Here is a 22,776-nt window from a genome sequence, read left to right on the forward strand (position 1 = left end):
ATTTCCAAACAACCTAATCAGTAATTATATATATTTTAAACATGTTCACCTCTAAGTTTTATTTGCTCATGGTCTAATCTAGGCCAATTCATGTCATCCACTCTGCTGTTTGCCTTATGCACAAGCATAAATGTACATTTTCCTTTGAATGTCCAGGTTACCTGTATTACAACTCTGGTTCTAATTTCAAACAAGTTAGCTACTAATTGAATTACTTGTAATTAGTGAAAGGAGTACTTTTACCACGGCTAAAACCTTCCTCAGACTTCATACAAATGTTATACGGCTGTTTTTCCATTCACAACAGGCATGAAATTATTTCTGATTATTTTAGATTATTTCCCAGTTATGGTGACACTATTTAGGATATGTATACATATGGGAAACTGGTTGTTAAAAGATTATAGGACACACAAAATACTAAACATCTAGAAGTGAAGTGCACAGTAAGATCTACTTTTTCTTAATGATTGTTGCTTCAGCTGAGACTCCAAACCTTTAGCTGCAGGTTTATAATCCTGTTACTGGATCTTTTGCTAAGACAACACTTAAGGTCAACCAAAGCTCTGTGAGGCTCATAGCTGAAGACAAAATGGAAATTCGCTAATCAATTTAGCAATAAATTCATATTATTTGTGGTACCTACAACTCAAAAAGGGAAAGAAAATGTAGAGGTTAATTTTTGAATTCTAACGCCATAGCAACAGAGAAGCAATCAATTATAAATGAATAACACTCTGTCTAGAATCAGAGATCTGTGAGCACTTTGTATATATTGAAATAAGCATGATTCACTGGGGAAAAAAAAGAGAAAAGTTTAATCCTTAAGAAACTAAACTCTGTATTCTTCAAATCTCCCCTGAACCACACAACAACTAAAGCTCTCTCCTGTATCCCCCAATAAAAAAATACATGGATAGTTTTATATGGTATTATCATATTTAGAAATGGCGTTGTTCTTTATTGGAAAGGAATTCTCTGCTTCCTTTAAAAATAATTAAATTACACTGGGTATTACAGGAATGAATACACTGTCATTGAGTACTGACTACAGACACTATTCTATAGTAACATATGCTTTGTAAAAAGTCAATCTAGGCAGTATTGGGTTACTGTGGCAAGGTTTTGGTAGCAGGGGTGGCTGCAGGGGTGGCTTCTGTGAGAAACTGACAAAGTTTTCCCCAGGTTTGCCAGATCCAGACCCAGTGTGCCAGGCAACTCCAGTACAACCTGCTGTTGGACAACCAGTAATGATAGTATTGCTTCAGTGATAAGAAAAAACAAGCTATTGTGCAGATGTAATTGCCACCAGGGAAGAGGGGAGTGAGAATTTGTGAGACGAGCATCTCTGCAGACACCACGATCTGTAGAGAAGGAGGGGCAGGAGGTGCTCCAGAGCTGGATTCCCCTGCAGTCCCTGGTGCAGCCCATGGTGAAGCACCTGTGTCCCACAGCCCACAGAGGATCCTGGGGACACAGAGATCCACCTGCAGACTGTGGAGGAGCCCCACACCAGAGCAGATGGATGTCTGAGAGGCAAAGCCATGGGAAACCCATGCTGGAGCAGCTCCTGGCAGGGATATGCAGAGTTGTGCAGAGAGGTGCCCATGCTGGAGCAGGTCTCTTGGGAGGACTTGTGGCCCTGTGAGGGACCCATCCTGGGGCAGCCTGTGCCCAAAGGAAAGCATCCTGTGTAAGAGTGACCCACTTGGGATAGACTCACACTGGAGAAGTTCCTAGAGGACTGTCTCCTGTGGGAAGGACCCCATGGCAGAGCAGAGGAAGGAGCCTCTCCCTGAGCAGTGGCAGGAACAACATGTGATGCACTGACTATAGCCCTCATTCCCTGTCTGCTTTCCTTGCTGGGTGTAGGAGGTGAAGCTTCAGAAAAGGTAGAGCTGGTAAGGAGGGAGGAGTAGAGGGAAACTGTTTTTAAAATTTATTTTATTTCTCATGATCCTGCTCTCATTTTGTTAGCAATAAATTCAGGGAAATAATAGCCAACCAGGAAGAAACTCTGCAGAAAAACAGGCTTCATTACCTTCAATATTCACAGAATTAGTAGCTTATATTCCTAAAGGATGAAATAAGTGTGGACAGCCTGAAGTTTTTTCAGATAACCAATGTTAGTCGATTGCAATTCATCTTAGGAGAAAATTAGAAGTAAATATAATTCTTCACTGGTATTTCAAGGGTCTAAGTCTCTTGCTCACAGGACCTGGGAGGCTGCACACTGGTGCAATCAGCTTCTTTATGGATTGCTAACTCCAGACCTTTCAAGGCCTTGACTCACTTATCATATCCCAGCCACAAAACTCAACTTGAAAGCAGATTCATTGCTTGGATTTCTTTACTGATGTACTATCAGAAGTATAAACTGCACTTCTTTAGTGATCTATGAGAAGAGCTAAGAGCTCATATTACTTGCAGCTGTCCCATAACTCAGTCCAAAGGTGATGATTCCAGCTTCTCTCCTTCTGCCATCTGAGTATTTCTGTTTCATACCCTTCCTACTAGCACCAGTATTGCATGCCATCCCTCTACTATGTATTTTGAACTGATTAATTGCTGTGTTTCTGTTTAAGCATGCAATCCTCATCTAGATATAATTTATTCAGTTCATGCAATATTAGATGTTGTACATTCTGTATCTCTTTACTGTAAAATACTCTTTCATAATCACAGGAACCCTGTCTTGATTATCCCAACCTTGGTCTCATTTCAGTAACATTTTAAGTTAAATAATATATTTAAGCTTAAATATGTTATTTACGTTTAAATAGCATATTTAAGCATTGCTTCTAAGTTTTACATCTTCTTACCGTATATTTTTCTTTTTTTTTTTTCCCAAGACTATTCAGTCAGTGTGACACTTCACCTTTATATTATTGTTTATTTTGTTTTCCTTGAATGGTTTTAGCTTATACCAAACAAATTATATTCAAGGTGACCTTGAGGATTTATGGCTAAGCTTGATCCTTACAGTATTTCCATTTGTCTTTCTACAATGCTATCTTTAGCATGTACTTTCAAAGTGAAAATAACACAAAGCAAACAGACTCAGAGATATGTTCCCTTTCATCATGACAGCTGTAAAGAGATAAAAACCCCAAACCATTCTGTTTGTGTCAAAGCTATGGAGGAAGGGCTCTACCAAGTAGTAAGTGTTTAACCAGAAACATGTTTATTTACTACAGTAATGGAGAACTGTCTCTAAGCCTCTTACCAATTTCAACTATTGCTTCTATCATGGCAGGGGAAAAAACTCTGTCCAGCAGTCTTATAGTACTCTTGTCTGCATGGGGCCTTATAAGTAAGTTTGAGAGCTGGAAGCATTGGATAAAAACTACTGCAATTTAAGGTGCAAAATTCTAATTTGATAAAAAAATCTCCCTGCTAATTACAATTTACCAGTAACATTTCTCTTGAAAAATTGAGAGAATTTAGTTGCCAGATCTCAGTGGGATCTCCCAAAGCTACTCCAAAAACCTTTTTTCTTGACCTTTTCTGGCACATCCCCTGTTGTGTGATGATTCAGGTCAATGTGATTGGCTGCCACTACTATTTAAAACAATGCGAAAGGCAAAGACTTGGTGCTCTTACTTTCTGTTTGTACAGTTGAAAGCTATGAGTATTTTTCACAGTGCATTTTGTGCTCCCTGGATCAATGCACAGTTGAGCCAGATCCAAAAGCTAATAGCCAGTGAAATTACTAGCTAGACCTGAGCCTTCCAAATTTGGGATTTGCTGATGTTTTAAAGTGAGATACAAGCTCCATATTGATCCTGAGCATGCCAGGCACCTGTTCAAGGTATCTGACACATATTGTTTTGTAGTTAAGAACTCACAAAATACCATGGTCAATATTGCTTTACAATGGGTATCTCAGGAACCTTGAACAGCAATGGGCCAAATATTCAGGTAGAGATTTACCAGAAGGACATGCCAGCTTTTGCCAATACTGCCAGGAGCTTGACCGTGCCTGGCTAGATAAGTGGAGCCAAGCCAGCTGCGATGCAGGACTCACCATTACTTGAACTGGATAATGAAAGCTAGAGACTTCTGCAAGCCAAGACTTCTAAAACTCACAGAAAACAACAAGAAGTTCCAAAGATAAAGAGAATAAATGGGCTGGCATTAGCCTGGTTAAAAATAAATGAAGATTTTTTTTTCTCTAAGCACATGCTTGGTTGGGAAAAATTTCTTTTCTGTGCTGATCATATGCTGGTCCCACTACCCAGTGCTGTGCACACTACAGGCATGGCTGTGCTGCAGATGGCATCAGAGCTGCACCTGCTCTGGGTGGCTGCTGGAGGCAGCCTGTGTCCTCCCAGCCTCTGGAGCAGCCTGGCACCCTGCCCCAGCCTCATGATCACCCCAAGAGTCATAAGAACTTCTCTTCCTCATTCTCATCCTCGAACCCTGACCTTGTGCTTGTCCTTGCACTGCAATACGTGGTGTGAATCACAGAATTACCCCCAGCCTGATTCATTCCTGCAGCTGGGTCGAGGCTCCCAAACCAGGCAGAACTTCTTCCTGCTTTCCTTCTGAGCTGTGTCCCCTGTGCACAGATCTCATCTCCTTGGTGCTCACACATCCCCACAGAGTCCTCTGGAGCATTTCCAAGGACAGCAGGTAATGGTTTTCGTGAACAAGAGGCAGACCCATGGAGAGAAGCCGTCACAACTTATTTCCAATGCACTTCATCTTGCTCTGGCAAATCGTTGGGAGAACATGGCATTCCCGAGTCCTGGATAAACATCGGCTGTACAAGCAACATTGTATAACGTGCAACATGTATAATGTACAAACTGCGCTCGTTTCGGGCACCTCTTTTTGCTGCCCTGCCGCCGCTTTGCTCTCATGAGGAGCTCCTTTCCCCCGGAGCACAAGGGAGCAAGGAACGTCCACCAGAGCTACCAAAGAGGACCCAGAAAATAGCGATGGTGCCTCACAAGGTACCATGAAGCTGAGGACAGAAGGAGGGGTGCTCATAGCTGCAGACAGCACGGCAAACTAGCAACAGGACGAGAGAGCATGGGTTTAACCTGACCGGGGGTCAGGCTACACATTAGGAAGAATTTCTTCACAGGATGGGTGATTGGGCACTGGGATGGGATGGACTGGCCTGGAAGGTACTGGAGTTACTGTCTCTGGAGGTGTTTAGGGAAAGATTGGACATGACCCTTGGTGCTGTGGTCTAGTTCACACGGTGGTTCGATCATAGGTTGGACTCGACAACCTTTTCCAATCTAGATGATTCTGTTAATAGGATTCTGAACCCCGGGAACCAGGGAAACCCCGGATGGGATCCCGCTCTGTCTCCTTTAGACCCTCTGCCGCAAAACGGCATTTTCCCATTTCCCTATTCCCATTTCCACGACCCTTGATCCCACTCCCGGATACGGGATCGCCCTGCAGCCCTCGGGACGGCGATTTAGGCGCCATTCCCGAGCCTTGGGCCACCTGTTCTCCGGCACGGTCAGGAGCGCAGCCGGCTCCGCCCGTGGCCGGGCGGGACGGGACGAGTCCGGCTCCGCCCCGCGGCTGCGCACACGCCCGATCCGGGGCTCGGTGCCGGCAGCTGCGTCGCTCCCGGAGCCTCCGGTTCTGCCTCTGTGCCGTGCCCGGCCCGGCCCGGCCCGCGGAGCCGCGCAGCAGGTGGGACCGGAGGGCGCTCCGCGGCGGGCGGGCGGGCGGGGGCTGCGGGGCTGCGCGCCGGGCGGGGGGCGCTGCGGCCGCCCCTGGGCCTCGGCGGGGCCTGGGCAGGCCCGCGGCGGGCGGGGGGGGCCGGGGGCCGGGGGCCTTGCCCGGCCTTGCCCGGCCTTGTCTGGCCTTGTCCCTTGCCCTGCCGTGCCCCTGCGCCGGGACGGCTCCTGCGCCGAGACCACCCCAGGCCGAGCGGGGACTGGGGGCTGGCCGGCCAGGCCAGCAGCAGCCGAGCTCGCCGGGCCTTGGTCCAAGCCTGCCGGCTGTAAACTTCGCCATGTTTGTAAGGGCAGCTAGCGCTGACGGACGAGAAAATCGTTTAACCCCAGGATTTTTGAGTGCTTTATTTTGGCAGCGCCCACCTTACCGCTCAGGCGGTGTCCGAGACGCGGCTCTGTAGCGGGGTCGGGAAAGGCAGCGCTGGTCGTGCCCAGCCGAGCTGGCCAAGCCTGTGGCTGCCAAGTCACTGCCTTGCCCTGCCGCGTCCTCTGCCTCGCAGGAGCTGCTGATGCTCGCGGTTAAGGCGCAGCTGATGAGGCAGACGGTGGTTGCGATTCGAAATCTTTTGCTGTATTGAAAAAAGAAGTAGGTTTGTAATCTCAAGTTTATATGTTTGCATATAAAGGGTAAGAACATCAGACTAACTTGCTGGAGAAGTATAACAATTTCGTTTGACTCTATGAAGTTTCACTGAATTTACAAACAAAGTTGTTTCCTCTGGTCTTGCGTGTAGCTCAGGATGTGGCGGTTCAGTCTGTCTTGTGACGCTGTTTGGGTTTTGTCCACCTGCTGTTGTGCTGCAGTGCACAGCAAGTTGAAGGGTGCGGTCGTAAAGAAAAGCCACTTGTCACATTTTTAATTTACCGAACCCGTTTTAACAAACTGTGAATTCACGGAAATCCCAGCTAAGTTCAAGGGGATTCTAACATCAGTTGCAAGGGAGACTGCACCAAAGCAGAGCTGTTCATGAAGCAGGATTTCTGACTTTGGTAGCAGCATGGAAGCTGTGACATACAGGGATGTTATATTGTCAGAGTTACTACTGTTTAGCCTCTGAGTGCTGGATCAACATGTTTTTGATTTGTGGTCAACTGTAATAAGGTTCAGGCTTGGCTAGGGGAAAGAGCATGTTGGTGAATCTAATTTTGCTTGAAGATGGTTCTGTGTTTTCCTGTTTGTGAACTGAGATGTTTTTCCCTGGTCTCTGGCACCATTAAATTCAATTATTGAAGCTCCGGTACAGTTGGCATTGAAGGATGCACCTGCTTTAGCACTTTAATTCAAATAAAGGATGTGCTCTTGAAAGGAGTTCCCAGTCATCCTTGCCTGCTGCACTTTGGTTCATGTCACAGTGTGATCAGGGAGTGTGTGAGCTTTTCCTTCTGGAAGAAGCTAAAACTAGAAGGTGCATTTCAGTTGTCAGTGGGTGTTGGATGAAGTGGTGGCAGAACAGCATGATCCCCAGGCTTTCAGATCTGTAATTGTGACAGCTATTGCCTAAGCTGCAGGACTCAAGTTCTGTAGCTTGAAGGCTGTAGGTCAGCTGCAAGGAGAAAAGTAAACAAAAACCCCATGTGAAATAATTGTCAACAGTGTCGACAGCTTTTTCGGGATTTTTTTTCAATAGCTCAGTAGTTTTAATTTTCAGTTCAACAATTTCCATTATTGAATGGCTCCTAAACTTAGAGTATTTAAAAAGTGCTGTAGCAGCAGAAGGGTGAATAGCTTTCCTGCTTGTAAGGGTTTAATGACATAAGTGAAAAAAGTAATCCTGCATATTCGCTGGGGCAGTAACTGGGACTAGTTGGCATTTGTTGACTTACTTTCCTTCTCCCACATTCACCTAGGCTTTGTGGCAATGTAATGAATTAATGTTGTGTTTGCATTGCCATTAGTATTGAGGTATTTCTGTTCTGTCTTGAGTAGTTGGTTTAAAATATTCTGACTTATCTTCCTCTTTTCATCTTCCTTCTAGGGTTTCTTTTTAGTGAATGAGTGTGATAATTCCTAGCTGCCACTCTAAAAATACTTCTTAATGGACAAAAAACAAAACAAACAGTGAAGCTTTGCATATTCTTTTTTAATCAATTGATTGATCAATTGATTAGTCAGTCAATTTTAATCAAAAAACTGATGGAGTGATTGCTGTCTCTGTGTGTTAAGTAACCAAAATGGATTTTGTGGATCAGCGGAACAACTAAGTGCCATTGCTGTAGAGGTTTATTTTTTTTCTCTCGGAGCTTTTCCCCCCCATCTTGCTAACTGGGGTGTTTCTGCTTACTGCACTTTTTTACAGACTTTAGTTTCAAATGTTCTGTGTTTCAAAATATTTTCAGTGTCATGGCTGAAAAGGTACAGTAATGAGAAAAAATTAAAATACAGGTAACAAAAATGTTTTTGTGAGTGATACTCTTTTTTAAACAAGTCTTTATAAATGCTATATATTGGCAGCTGCTATGTTTAAGTAACTCCCATTTTTCACTTGACTTACCTGGGAACTAGTCCTCTTTTGAAATAAAGGGAATCATCCGTTTAAATATCAGGTGATCTATATTTCTAGCTTGGAAACTAACAGCCAATCCTATGTTCTCAAAACAAGTCCAGGCTGAAAAATTTACTGAAATTTGGTCTGTCATGTGTGTAGAATTTACTCAAAATTGCAAATTGCATTCTGTGGCCCAGTGTTGATTTTTTTTTTGTTTGTTTTTTATAACACAAAGATTAGTGTGTTTTGTAAAAGTCTGTACAGTAGCAATCCTTTGAAAAGCTGTGGCAACTTTTCCCTCCAGTTGTACTGTTCTAAATTTAACAGTGTCTCTCATAGATCAGGTTCCAACCTGTGCATATTGGGGAATCTGAAGAAAGCTCCCAGTTAATTCAGGTTCTTTACAGTTTGGGATTGACTCCAGCTTGACCAGGCCTTAGTGCTTTGTGGATCCTAAGGAGTCTGAACAAAGGGGAACTGAGCCTTATCAGACTGTGCCCACACACTAACAGTTACCTGGTGCAGAGGAATAAATGCAAGCTGTGTTTGAGTCACTGTCCCTGAAAACATCCTTCTGACTTCTTTTCAGACATGGGAAAATCACTTTCTCACCTGCCTATGCATACATGCAAGGAAGATGGCTATGATGGAAGCTCAGTGTCTGATAACGTGAGGAATGGTTTAGTTCACTCGGAAGTGCACAATGAGGACAGCAGATGTGGAGATGTGTCGCAGTTTCCCTATGTGGAATTTACAGGAAGGGACAGTGTCACCTGCCCAACCTGCCAGGGAACAGGAAGAATTCCACGAGGTAGGTTTTCTTGTTTATGATTTTATTTCTTTTTTTAACCTATAAATTTATATCATAACCATATGCAGTTGTAATAATGCATAACAGATAGCTTTTCAAGTCAAGATGAAGTTTTCTCATCTTTTTGACTTTGTTTTCAGCACTAAGCGTTTTGTTACACTAGATGAGTGTAACAAATTGGGTCGGCTGTCGCACCTTGGCTGTTACAACCTGGATCTCCTCTTGTCTGTACAGTGCAACTGTTTCTTCCTCCTCAGCTTTGAATCCACCCATAACCATAGGTCTTTCAAGTTAAATTAGCAAACCTTTAGTTTCATGACATTTTATTGCATTTTTTTCTTTTCACTACCTATTTTAAACTTTTTGAATCACTATAACTGCAAAAATGGCTGCAAATACAGAGATGGAAAAGTAGACCTGGGCTGCAACACCTCTTCCCTGATTTATAGTTAATTCTTTTGCCCTCATTGCTGCCAGTGTCCCTTGTTTTCCTTTATCCTGCTTTTGTCCCAGTGGTGCTTGCTAGGTGGATAACTCCAGCTTGGATTTGAAAATATATAGGTTCTTTGGCTGCCTCAGGAAGGAGTAGGCTACACAGCATTAGTCTCCATACCTAACTGTTTTATTTGCTTTGCTGTCATCCTTTACTTTTCCTCTTGGTAAAACATGCTGCTTTGTTATGCTTCTGTCCTAAATTATAAGCTCCCTCAATATTTATGAAGAGAGAAAGGAGAACGTGGGATATCTGAAACCAGGCAGAAGGAGGGCCAAGTGGGCCAAGGCACAGCATTTTGCTTCAGCTGTGAGATTTTCCCTTTGACTGGGGAAGAGCTGATGACATGATTTCATGTTAGAGTTTGCCTCTGCCAGACCTCTTACCCAAAATAGATTATTGGGTGTAAAAGCTCTTGGAACTGATTTTGAGCAGCAGCTCAAGAAACTTGAGTGATGTCTGTGCCATGTTGTCCTTCTACATGTGCTTCAGTGAGATTAGGTTATGACATAGCTCACAAACACTTGCATCTCACCTTTGTAGAAGGACCAGGGAGCACAGAATATTTCAATGGTTGCAAATACCACAAGAGATTTGTGTTTTAGCTGTTAAACTTTCTACTACAATGTATTCTTGGAGTACCTCTGAATTCATCAAATTTCACACCTAGAAAAGCTATGAAACTAAAAATTGCCTTAGCCAGAAAGGGTAAAAAAGTTTGTTCCGTTGTCTCATTAACTTGAAATACTTGTTAATATCAATAGCACGTTTTACTCAAAGTGCAGAAACAGCAGAATTTCCATGTTCAAAAGCTTCTTATTTTCACTGTAGAATCCTTGAATGTAATACTTAAATAAATGTTAGTTAGTTATTTTATTAAAGATTTTGCAGTAACTATAAAAACATGCATGTTGTGTATAAATTCTAATGAAATAATGTGGTTGAACTTAAAATGAGTTATTAGAGCTTAGAGGATTGTGTTTGTAATCATTCCTTAGTATTTTAGAGAAGAAAAAATGTCATGTTTTGGGGTCATTTGAGGAGAGAGGAGAAAAATTAAGAATGACAGCATGACTAGTAAGACTATAATTAATTAATGATATGATGGCTAAACTATAATAAATCCATTAAATTATGATTTGTTACTTGAACAGGTTTAGTTTTTAGTATAGTGTATGAAAGGAGTACTGTGATATTTTCTTAAAGGTTGAAGATGCTTCATGGAAATAGAGATGAAAATGTGTTTTAAATTGGTAGAGGCATTTTAGAATGTTGATGTTTTGCATACTACTGTATGCTTGGTTAGCATGTTTTGCTTAGCTTAGTGATTCAGCATGGAATCATTGCCAAGTGCTTGGTTAGCTAAGTGATGATTTGATCAAATTCTGCACTTGGCTTAAAAATTGCAGATTTGACTTGGCCTTGAGGCCTCTGTTCTCATACAGTTGCACAACAAATAACAAAAGCTCTACTGGCAGATGTAGTACACGTATTTTCAACTACTCATCTGTGCATGTGCTCTTTACTTCTGCTGTTAAAAAATCAACCCTATAAAAATGCTGTCCAGTGACATAACTTTCATGGAGAAATTCCAGTAGATACTTATTTGACTTCCAGGGTGCTACAGCTCAGCAGCACCATGATAAATATGGTTTTACATACTTCTGATTTTCAGAATGCCGTATATGCATAGCTTGTGTTGCCCAGATCACCTTTATTGTTAGCTTTGGTTGTTTCAGTTTGGGCTTGTTGTTTGGGCTTGTTGTTTGCTTTTTAAAACAAACCTGACCTCTGCTTTTTCAGAAGAGTACATGCAGAATGCCTTCTGGATCAGTTCTTACTGCCCAAGCTTCTGAATGTTTTGTCCCATGAGTTCATATGGTCTGGCATAAATAACTCAGAGCTGTTCTGCATCTCTTTTTCTCCAGGAAGTGGTGCCAGAGGAAATACTGCCTCTGGTCATGTGTGCAGCACAGAGGCAGAATTTATTGCTGTTTTGGTCTTTGTGGACTTGGTGTTTTTTCATCTTCACGTTGCATAAGCCATGCTCTATTTCAGAAAGTGACATCAGCTACAGTAGCATTCGACCTGGGTCCTTATCTGGAATTTAAATGTTTACCTTTAGTGTTTATTCTTTGGTGCCACTAAGTTGTAATGGTTACTCTTTGTTTAAAAGAGCTGCAACAACACTTATTCTTTGTTTAAATTCTGAAAGGGTGTTTTTGTTTCCAGGGCAGGAAAATCAGCTGGTAGCCTTAATTCCATACAGTGATCAGAGACTGAGGCCAAGAAGAACGTAAGTCAATAGCTGTTTGTGATACCTGAATCTACAGTTAATTATTCTCTTCTAGTTAAAGTTCAACAATTCTAAGGGGATAGCAATAAGAAGAATTGAGCAAAAAATCATTGTAATGCTTTCTTGCATTCATTATGGGAAGAACAGGGCTTGTGGGTAATATCAGCCTTAACCTCTAACTCTTGGTGAGTTATTTATTAACAGGTCTGCATACTTCCATCACAATACATCTTAGCTAAGGACAAAGCTAAGGAGTACTGTATGACCTATTTATAGTAATGATGTGAGCAGGTCTTAATCTCTGTAACATCCTAATTGATCTAAGCAGGCACATCTTCTCTGTTGGAGTTGGAGTTAATTTGTAGCATCTTTGAGCCACTACTACAAAATAGGTCACCTTAAAATAATTAGTAACATTCTGGTTTTTGCAGCTAGAAAAGTCAACAATTTATGATACATAATTATATTTAATGTTAGCATAGCATAATAGCATTTTTTTTCTAGGATCTACTTCGGGGGGTTCACTGCAATCCTCGGGGCTTCTTGTTTTAGTTTTTACTTCTTTTTTTTTTTTAATGTTTTGATATTTTTGTAGTAAACAGAAATGAGTGCCAGGTAAAAAGAAATATATTAGCTTCACATAATACTATTCTGGATAATATAACTGATGTAATGGTAGTACAGATATGAAACATTACTTTAGTGTTCAAATCTTGACAAAATTGGAGCTGAAGTAGATCCTTTTATTTGTGGAGGGATTTTTATTATCTCTCACACCACTACTAGCACCCCACCCTCATATGCACACAAACACAGAACCACACCCACACAAACACACTCTTTTCTGTTAGCTTAATTGTGAATTTCCTGCTCCTTAGCTGAAGTCCTAACACTTTCCCTGGAAGTCAGGATTGTCTGTCATAAGAGCTTTATTTTGTGTTCTGGGTGGTTTTTGTGAGACTTCCGCAAAACGATGGAAGTTGTGCTATAAATAAATGTTAAGAGGAAGTGGATTTGTTTCAAGCACATAAATATTTACTTCTTCTGTTTTCGTTTGGAAGTTACTTATGTTGGGGTAACCGCATGATTTGAAATGTGGTTTCTGATATTTATGCAGGAGTAACAGCAGTTTAAGACATAGCTGTGAAGTGCAGCATAGGTTTTTTTTTCCTTTTTAGAAGCTAGTGGAGGCTAGAAATAGACTGAATTAATTGTATTCACTAGTCCTGCTCCTTATCACTTAAAATAGCATGTCATTGTTTTTTAATGTGCTTTTGACTCTGAATTGTGCTTTTTTTTTCTTCCAGAAAGCTCTATGTGACTGCTTCTGTAACTGTGTGTTTGCTACTCTCTGGGCTGGCTGTATTTTTCTTGTTTCCTCGCTCGATTGATGTTCAGTACATTGGTGTGAAGTCAGTATATGTCACTTACGAACAGGAAAGGCGGATAATCTATCTCAATATTACGGTAGGTCTGACTTCTTGGGTGTTTGGAATGCATGAGTGCAACAGGAGATACTGCTTTGAGAGTTTAGTGTAGGTAGAAACTGTGGTCTGGCTGAAAGGCTTAGTTGGTGCCTTAAGAATTAGGTCGGTGACCAGTTTGAAAAATGTAACTGAGCCTGCTGAGGCTGGTTCCTGTAGCTAATAGAGATGTAGTTGCAAGCTGACACTGTATTCTGTTTTCAAGGGAACAGTAACTTTGGAGTTCTCAGTGTTACTTTTGGAATATGTCTGAAATGTAGTGTGTGTATGTAGGAATGCTATTTGCTACTGCCCTGGTATTATGCCTCTGTCAAAATTGGTGTTGAGGAAAAATACTTTCTTATCCACCTTAAAACTTAAAGGAGCTCTTCCCAGATAGTTCTTGATTTCTTCGTAATGACCTTCATACAGGTTTGCCTAAAGACCTTTGGTAGATTTCTTAATTTTAAATAAAGCAAAGCTACAATGGGAGAAAGAGGTCCTTCAATAGCTAAATTTCCTGGAAGGAACAATTGAGGATAGGAAGAAATGCAGTATTTGAAGTGGAGGGTTGTTACCACGAAAGTTGTGCAGAAGTTTGTGTTACTCAATATAATCACTAAAGAAACTCAGAAGTGGTGGTGACCCTGCTCCTGTCTGCAGTCCTCACAGGCAGGAAAATCTACTTGCAGAATTTCTGATCTTACTGTTTCATGGACAAGATTCAAAATGCTTGCTCATGGAGATACACAGAATGGATAAGTGTTACTGTTTTGTGTTTGTTTTTTCAGAACACACTTAATATAACAAATAACAACTACTACTCTGTTGAAGTGGCAAATATCACAGCCCAAGTTCAGTTTTCAAAAACAGTTATTGGCAAAGCACGGTTAAACAACATCACCAACATTGGTCCACTGGATATGAAACAGGTAAGTAGCTTAGGCTTTCCAAGTTAAACATGTGTTAATCTTCATATATAAATCTACTTAGTGGTGTTTTCATTGATTTTTTATTGTGTTTTTTTTTTTTTTAGATTGATTATATGGTGCCCACAGTCATACAAGATGAAATGAGCTACATGTAGTAAGTGTACTCACTTGTAAATATCACATGGATCTTATTAAAAGTTGCAGGGCTGTTAAGAACAACTTTTTCCAAAGTTAGCAGGAACCTGTTTGAAGAGATGCTGGGGCATTTTCTTTAAGTTTAGTAGTACTGAGAGAGGTAAACCACAATTGCTTGATTAGTTTCATATAGTGGCTTGCTATACCTGGCTAGATACCCTTTAAATGGTATCTCTGTTACAGTATTTTAGGGGTTGGCACTAGTTAGGACTGCTGCTTTAGGGGTGGAAGTGCAGGTGTGTTCCCCTAACAAGTTCTCTAGTAACTTTCCCACGACTTTCTCTGCAGTAGAAGGAAATTTATATTCAGTGGTATAGAAATTAGAGGCTTGTCTTCACATGTTGTGTATATAGTAAGCAGTGTTTACAGCCTGCCCTTTGAGTGGTTTTAAAAGTTCATTTGTCCATCAGACAAATTATCTCTTGGTCACAAACTCCAGTTTTAGTTCTCTTACACTGAAATCTAACACTGATAATGAAAAACCTCATTATCTCTTGGTCACAAACCTCAATTTTAGTTCTTTTACACTGAAATCGAGACTGAACAGAAGGAGGTAACTATTGAGGCTTCAGGTCTGTGTGCAGTTCTAGTGGATGCCAGCCTCCTAGGGATGGGAGAAAACCTTGTTGTTTTCAATTGTTGAAATAAAATGAAATAGATGTGAAATGCTAAGAGAGGCACAAACTTCAAATCGACAGAAAACATTGAACCTCTGTCACCTTTTAAAAGTGTGTAAGTTAGCTTTATGTAAACACTGAATCTTGTGAATCTGCACACACTTAGGATGCATGAGGAATAAATAAACTTCATAAATAGCCTTCATAGAGCTCATGATAATGCTGTATTTTCTTATAATTTGGATAAGCTGAGTTCACTCACTTTATATTTTATTTTTGTTGGTTCAGGGGGAAAGAATGACAAAGGCTGCAAATAGGAATGCAAATATTGTAGGTAGCTGCCAAGTAGTCTCACTGCACTGATCACATACTTTTCATTCTAGAGCTGATAAATTTTTGAACAAGACCAGTGATTTAAGAAGCAGGGGTTAAAAGTGTGCACTTACATGGTGCTCTTTATGGCTGGTATGTAGGCATGTGTCAGAAAATGAAAGTCTGAAAAGGTTATCTTGAAAGGGAACAGTAACCTTGACTTTGGAATATATGTTGGTTAAAGGTTATTTTGCATAATGTAGAAGTGGATGAGTTCAAAAAATAGGTGACAAAGTGACACTGACAGGCTTTAAATGTAGTGGCTCAGATTAACCTTTGTTAGCTTCTGGAAGATGGAATGAACACTTTCTGAGGACACTTCTGTTGTGTCCTCAGCATTACATGAAAGCAAACACATGTGAAGACAGTACTTGTGAAAGTAAGACTGTGTATGTAGCAGTGGGTCTAGGTAGAGTCATTGTGATACAGTCACTGGCAAATTATTCTGTTGCCATTGCCAGCAACTCTGTAGTCTCTGTATACAGACAGCAGAATTTCCAGTTGAAGCCAGAAGTCTTGCTTTTCAGATAATTGCCCTGGAGAAGTTTGATGTAAATCTAACAATTGTTCTTCTTTTTTGCAGTGACTTCTGTACTTTACCATCTATCAAAGTACATAACATAGTAGTGATGATGCAGTAAGTATGGTAGTCTTCCTATGTGTGAGAAACAACTTCAGGAGCCATGTAATTCTCATTAAAATAATACTCAAATACTTAATCCTAGAGTCTTTGCATCATAGATAAAATTAAGTCAGCTTGCTTTTTAGTGTAGTTGCTTTATAGTTACAGAAAGTGAACTGTGTCTTTTGACAGGTTCTGGTGGTGTAAAGACTGGATTGACAATCATTGTTACTGTATCTGCTGTGCAGCTGGGCTGTAGCCATGGAGCTACTGATGTCTCAAAAACTTTAAAATTACTTTGTGTATCGGCCATGGTTCAAAACTTGCTGAGAACTTTGATCTTGAAGGAGTTCATGGTTTTAGTACTCTGTCAGAGACTGCTTTGTGACAGTGCTTTTTTGTGACTTTGCATAAATTTCAGAATGGTGGGGTCTTTCGTTGGTGAGGGAATGGGGCATGTCTTTACAGTAGATGTAGCATGGCTTGTAGTTTAATCATTTGCTTTCTTATCACAAACAAGAAATATTATTTGTAGTGGTAGACTTTACAAGTAAACCTCAGCTTTAGCATCTTTAGGAAAAGGAACCAGATGTCTTTCATGGAGAAAATTATAGTGGTAAATAAGTAATGTTCTTAAATGTATTTAAAGCATGTTTTGTTCCAAAACCTTTTCCTTAATAACCCTAGTAATATAAACACAGTGATTTTTAGAATAGGAAACTCAAAATCTCTTCTCTTCTGTCTTTTTAAGAGTGACAGTGACAACCTCATACTTAGGCCACCCTGAGCAAATATCCCAGGAGAGATACCAGTATGTGGACTGTGGAGGAAACACAACCTACCAGCTGGGCCAGTCAGAATATTTAAATGTCCTTCAGCCTCCACAGTAAAAGCACCTGTTGGTTGGTGTGGAATGACTGCAGTTGGTGCTTGCAGAGATCCTTTGGACAGAACTGGTGTTCCATGGAGCAGAGAGTACATGTGATGTACAGCATAGCAAACATGGAGATCTGTACACTTTAGATGCAAGGAGGGAAAGGTGCAAATTGTAAATAGGTGCACTTGTTAAATGTTGTGTTTTCCCCTTCTGTTTGCTTTCTGTTACTGTAAGCACTTCTGTCAAGTTGTGTGGTGGGGGGGAGAGGGGGAATATCAGATTCTTGAACAGAACTGGGACTTTTCCTTACAGTGTGGTACATCAACTTAGAGTAACTGTGTGTATGTCTGTGTTTAGGTGAAATGTGTCACTAATGAGCATTTTTAAAAAGTAATACTCATAAATTACTCATAAATTCTCAGTTTATACTTCAGTTCTTGATATTTGACTATTGAAAACAGAATGTTACTACTTAAATAACAAGATTACTTTGAGGTGTCTGGGTATGAAATTTCTATTAGTAACCCAGTGGTAGTAGCTCTTTATTTTGGGATTCTACACTTTATTTGCTATCCATGATTAGAGGTGACATGCAGTCTATGAAAGCCAGGAAAGCTCTCTTGGATGACACTAGAGTTGAATGTCCAGTTTCTAGAATCTGACATCTTTTCATTCATATTCCCTCTTGCTACCTCTGGGTTATAAGGACAATATATATTGTTAGATTTAAAGCTGGGTTTAAAAACTAAACAAGAAACAACCCCCACAACAATTACTGACAAAGGAAAAATACAGGACTCTAGAAAACAAACAAGACTTTACCAGTCTGGTTTTTAGTAAGCTTTTTAGAACAGGTATTAAAATCAAGATTGCGCAGTTGGAACTAGGTGGGAAACTTTGAGCATGGGTTTGGAGAGCTTGGTGTAAATTTTTGGGATTTTTACTGTTTTAATATATTCTGTACCTAAGCAACTTTTAAGTGTTAATAGGTTGGGTTGTGTTCATTTCTGGCGCAGGCTCAGTAAGCAAATGCCGTAGTTATCGGTACCTCCAGAGCACTCAACGGTCACATCAAAGTTCTGTGAGGGAAGATGAAGCAATTCTTTCTGTAGGAGTACATGCTGGTGGAATTGTGAGATGACTGACTGACAGCACAAAATAGTTTCTGTAGCACAGTTTGCACATGGCAATTTCTGGGGTAATTGTCAATCATGATGATTATAAACTTTGGGTCCAAAGTTGTTTGACTCCTAAAGGCTGACTGTTCTGAGGGTTAACTTTTTAATTAGCCTCAATCAGGATTGTTTTATTTCTGAATTAGGTGAGATGCAGCTGTAAGAAGGTACTATTGAAACTGTTGCATTGTAATGAAAAATGTATTTTTTCAAATAGGTATTACTGGTTTTGTGCTGCCTATCTCCTGGAAATAAGCTACACAAAATGAATTGGCAATAAATACAATAGAAAAAGGCTTCTGAGTAACTTGCCACTAACAATCTCTGATGTTCCAGTACTTCAGTGAAGATACATGTCTACATTATTCTCTTCTTTGCTGGCCTGTCTTAGATGGACCTAAGGGGGTGGGTGGGGAAAAAATGTGGGTGATGTAAGACTGATTTAAGAGACATTAAGTAACCATAATAAACCCCCCCCTCCTCTATGTCAATTGCTCTGAGCACTTACTCCAGAGTCTATGAAAACCTTTGGAACCTCAACTGTTATATAGTTGTTGTCATATATCAGTTTCATGTAGTTGTTGATAAGATAAAAACTTCATCTTTCGCCTTTAGAGAACTTCTGTAACTGGAGTAGTCAGTTGAGATGACTTATTGTAGTTAGATTCTGAAGATTATTCTTGATTTTGGGCCCTTAAAAGTAACCATTCTTTATTATAACTCACAGTCATGAGGGAAACTAGTCCACAGTTGACTTACCTTTCTAGAGTTTAGGTGAGGTTCAGTCCTGTAGCTGCTAAAATACATTTATAAGTTTGTCTGATAGCCTGTAAAGATACAGGTGATGACTAAAGACCAGGAGAGTGGGCAGCTGGCTGGAAGCAGAGAGGTGAACTCATGATACCTGGTGTAGAAAGATATGCTGATAATGGCAAGTAGGAGAGAATTCTAGTTTAAATCATATCAGAACTGAAGTCTGCCAGCAAGTGACACAGGCTCTTTTCCTCTAGGCTTAAATATCTACACACTGGAATGTTGTTTTTGTTTGGGGGTTGTTGTTTGTGGATTTCGAAATAGAAAAAGAAGAAAACAGCTGTAGGCAGATAGTTGCATTGATTTAAAACAAATTTTTCTTCCAAGGATGAAAAGTAATCTAAAATAACTGGAATGGCACAATGATCAAATTATTAGGTGACAATAGTGAATGCTGCTTTTGCATAAGCGTGGCAGGGGGAAGTTACACTTTATGCAGTGTTGAGACTCAAACTGGCTTTTGAAATTTTGGTGTATATGTTGAGCTAAATCAATAGTTAAATCTGTGATTCTTAACCTTGCATGAAGTGCTTGGAATTCTCTGATTTAAATTAAATAATTGAGCGGAGTTATTCTTTCCATGTATGTGTCAGAAGAGAGAGGATAAAACTCAGTTTATTTCATCCAGGATATCTAAACATCAATTTGTGATAGACTTAATGAATGATGAAGAGTTCTCATCTTAAGAAACAAACTGTACGTTAAAAATCCCACTGAATTCACAAATTAAGTCAATAATGGGAGAATAAAAGGCTTAAGGTTCCAAGTGCTACAATTCCCTTGCACAGCTGTCAGCATATTACTAACCCAAATAAGGCAAGGATTTAAATTTATCTACTGATTTTAATACAGCATTTCATCAGATAAACAAGTAATATGTTTGTGAATAGTTAACTTGTACTTGCTTTATATGACCAAGCTTGGAAACATGCTAAGGGAGCAAGGGAACTCACTCTTAACTTGTATGACTTTGTAAACAAGGCATCGGTACAGATCCAAGTGCCAGACCTTTCGTTTTTCGCATTCATTTTATCTTGATCTTAAAATAAAAAAGGCAAGTCTTTCAGCTCAGTTGTAAATCAATAAATGCAATTCTCTCCAGAAAGTTGACTTGAAAAAGTAAAACTTTTTTCCTGCCTTTTCTTATATGTGTCTTCTGAAGTGATTTATATTTCACTTGTAACTTCCTCTGGTCTTCAAACACTATCAAATACCTTTATACTGATATTGCAGTGTGTTTATTTCTGGTAGAATTCTCGTCACTTGAATACTTTGTAGCAATTCCTTTACCAAAACCTGTTGCACTTAAAAATGGAAGCTCTGATAGTTTTTTCTTAAAACAGTAAGAAATATAGTCTGGATGTTGCACTGTAATGGCACTATTGAAAATCAGCTTAATGTATTCTGTTTAAAATAACTATAAAATTTCAAAAATATAACTGAAGTATGGAACACTTAAATGCATAAAAATGTTGACTATTTGACCATTGGGGAACAAAGTTATTGTACATTTCAAATATACTGCTTTAAAAATAAAAGAATTAATAAATAACCACCCAAGATCCAAACCATCAAAGATCTAATCATCAAATATCTATTTTGAGAGTTTTAAAGGGAAGCACTCTTATTAAAAGATGAAATACCTGACATTCCTGAATTCCTGGTGTGGGAAAAAGCCTGTAGAAGTTAATTCATAATTTCTTTACTCATCTCAATGTCATAGGGATGGTTGCTTAATTCCTAATCTTTTGTGAAGACAAACCATAAGTATCTTTTTCCTCTGTGGTGTAACTTTGAAGTTCTTTATGCACTTCTGATGTGTGCATGACCTTGATATTAACATTGTAGTGTTTATATTTTGCAGCCTGGTGCTGGCAGATTTGAGTACATGTTTTAGTTGACTTTGCTTCAAGTTGTCCTTGCAGTTCTGCAAGTGAATATCTTTTTTCATAGTAGTGCATTGCAAACATGCCTGGGCTTTTTAGCATGTGGTTTATAAAGGGAACCATTTAAACACCGAACCTCTAAGTGCTTTGATTGAGCCATGAGGGTCTTTAACCTGACTGAAGTGTTGTGCCCTCATGATGGAAAGGATAGTGCTTGGAGTGGTATGAGAGAAATTGCTATATTCAGGGAGTGTCAAAAGAGAAACAGTGTTATTTCTTATTCAGCATTTAAGGTTTCCCTTTTTTTTTTGAGGGGTGGTAGTTGTGGTTTTGTTTTTCTTCCCACCCCCCTAATCTGTAGCAAGACATCTGTCTGTTCCCTTCTGAAATGGGTGGCTTGTTCCAGAGTTGGGCAGCTGCAGGAAGCTTCACGTCAGCTGAAGTGCACTTGTAGAGTTAAGAGATGAGAAAGACCAGTAATGGCACCTCTAAGAACTAAGAACTAAACTTTTTACCTGCCTGTTTAATAAAATGCAACAACCCTATTAATGCTTCCAGGTTTTTCACTACTGAAAGGGAAGGATAAATAATGCAAGTGCAACCAATATACTTCAGCAATGGACTACTTGCAACCAGCAAAATATTTGTTAGTGATGGCCCTGGTCACACCAAAAAGTCTCAGTTTTTTCCTTTTGGCCCAGGGAAGGAGGAGGAATAGATCTCAGCCAAAAGATGTTGAGAACGATTATGTGGCAGTGGCAAACACCCAGTGTTTGTCCCACTTAGAAGTCACCTTCCTATTTTGTTTAGCTCTGGAATTGTGTGATCATTACCAGAGGGGTGTTTTGGGGTAGTTCTGCTACCTACAGCTTTTGCCATGTAAATCTGCTTTTCCGTGGGTAGGCAGGCCTGTTGGCCAGGAAAACCAGTCTGCACGGGATCTGCACACTTCATGTGGAGAGCCCTTTTTTCTAGTGGGAGACTGTTCAGTGGAATAACATCCTAATCCTCATACTCTCCTCCAGCCATCACAAGGGTCCCACAACTTGGATGCATGTGTTTCCTGGGTACTGGAACTGCTTTTGCTTTGCATGGGCAGGGATGTTTAGTACCACACATGTAAGTGTATTATGGTGCCTGAGTATTTTGGGTCTGACTGACTGTGATTTAGTTCTTTTGTTTGTTTTAAGGAAGCAAATTTAACTGCTGTTAACATCCAATGTACAGAGTGTGCATATAATAGCTTGAGATATGTATAGAAATACTAATGAGTGATAACTATTTTTGTAACTTAAGATGTTCTTGTAAGTGTGTAGCAAACAATCTATCCAGTAAAGCATGATAAAAACTCTAAAGTCAAAGGGTATTTTAGAATGACATGTAGGACACAAGCTATGTTAACGTAAGCTAACTGGGGCACAAGGGATCTTGTTATTCAGAGGTTCAAAATCTGGACCTAACTTCATTAAGAATCTGTTTCTAGGCAGGATTGTTTGACTCAAAGAATGATATTAAATTTTCTATTTAAAAAGCTTGAATCACGTATATTTTTTTTTAACTGACTTAGTATTTTTCTCCCCTTCTTTCCTGTCTCCCACAAGTTTTCTCTCTATCTCACCATATTTTTCCACTAGCTTTCATGTATTTTCAAGGATATGACTTCAATTTTTGTAACTTGGCATTCCATGATGTGAAGACTTTGCAATCTACTTTTTTTATACTATGTTTTATTGTGTTAAGTCTGTAATAAACTTGAGTATCTGAAAGCTGAACACCATATGTGAATGAATTAGTGTTGTCTCACTGAGCTACTGAAATAACTGAGTCCAAACTTGGGCTCTTGTGATGGTTTGGCCCCTGCCACCAGCTGAGCCCCCACGCCATTGCTCATATGCTCTTCCCTCCCAGTAGAATGGTAGAAAGAACTGGGACAAGCAAGAAAAACTGGGAAAAGCAAGAAAACTTGGGTCAGGATGAGACATTTTAATACAAGAAGCAAAGCTGTGTTCACAAGCAAAACAAAATAAATT

At 40.0% G+C, this 22,776-nt stretch overlaps 1 protein-coding gene across 1 annotated transcript; it reads left to right on the plus strand.

Moving 5' to 3' along the window:
* Nucleotides 1-5,515: 5,515 nt before the first annotated feature.
* TMEM106B (transmembrane protein 106B) lies at nt 5,516-22,518 on the plus strand. The gene is made up of 8 exons (XM_054648608.2): nt 5,516-5,661; nt 8,784-9,005; nt 11,731-11,794; nt 13,102-13,261; nt 14,049-14,189; nt 14,294-14,343; nt 15,957-16,010; nt 16,747-22,518. The coding sequence occupies exons 2-8, from the start codon at nt 8,786-8,788 to the stop codon at nt 16,883-16,885; spliced, it is 828 nt and encodes a 275-aa protein (XP_054504583.1). The 5' UTR covers nt 5,516-5,661; nt 8,784-8,785; the 3' UTR covers nt 16,886-22,518.
* The last annotated feature ends 258 nt before the right edge of the window (nt 22,519-22,776 follow it).

Source organism: Agelaius phoeniceus, chromosome 1 (genome assembly GCF_051311805.1).
Source record: "Agelaius phoeniceus isolate bAgePho1 chromosome 1, bAgePho1.hap1, whole genome shotgun sequence".
Taxonomy (NCBI): domain Eukaryota; kingdom Metazoa; phylum Chordata; class Aves; order Passeriformes; family Icteridae; genus Agelaius; species Agelaius phoeniceus.

Excerpts from the sequence above, each read along its gene's own strand:
- TMEM106B (XM_054648608.2), top strand. The coding sequence starts at position 8,786 with ATGGGAAAATCACTTTCTCACCTGCCTATGCATACATGCAAGGAAGAT. Across the intron at positions 11,795-13,101 it reads AGACTGAGGCCAAGAAGAAC|AAAGCTCTATGTGACTGCTT; the intron begins GTAAGTCAATAG and ends TTTTTCTTCCAG. Across the intron at positions 14,190-14,293 it reads GTCCACTGGATATGAAACAG|ATTGATTATATGGTGCCCAC; the intron begins GTAAGTAGCTTA and ends TTTTTTTTTTAG.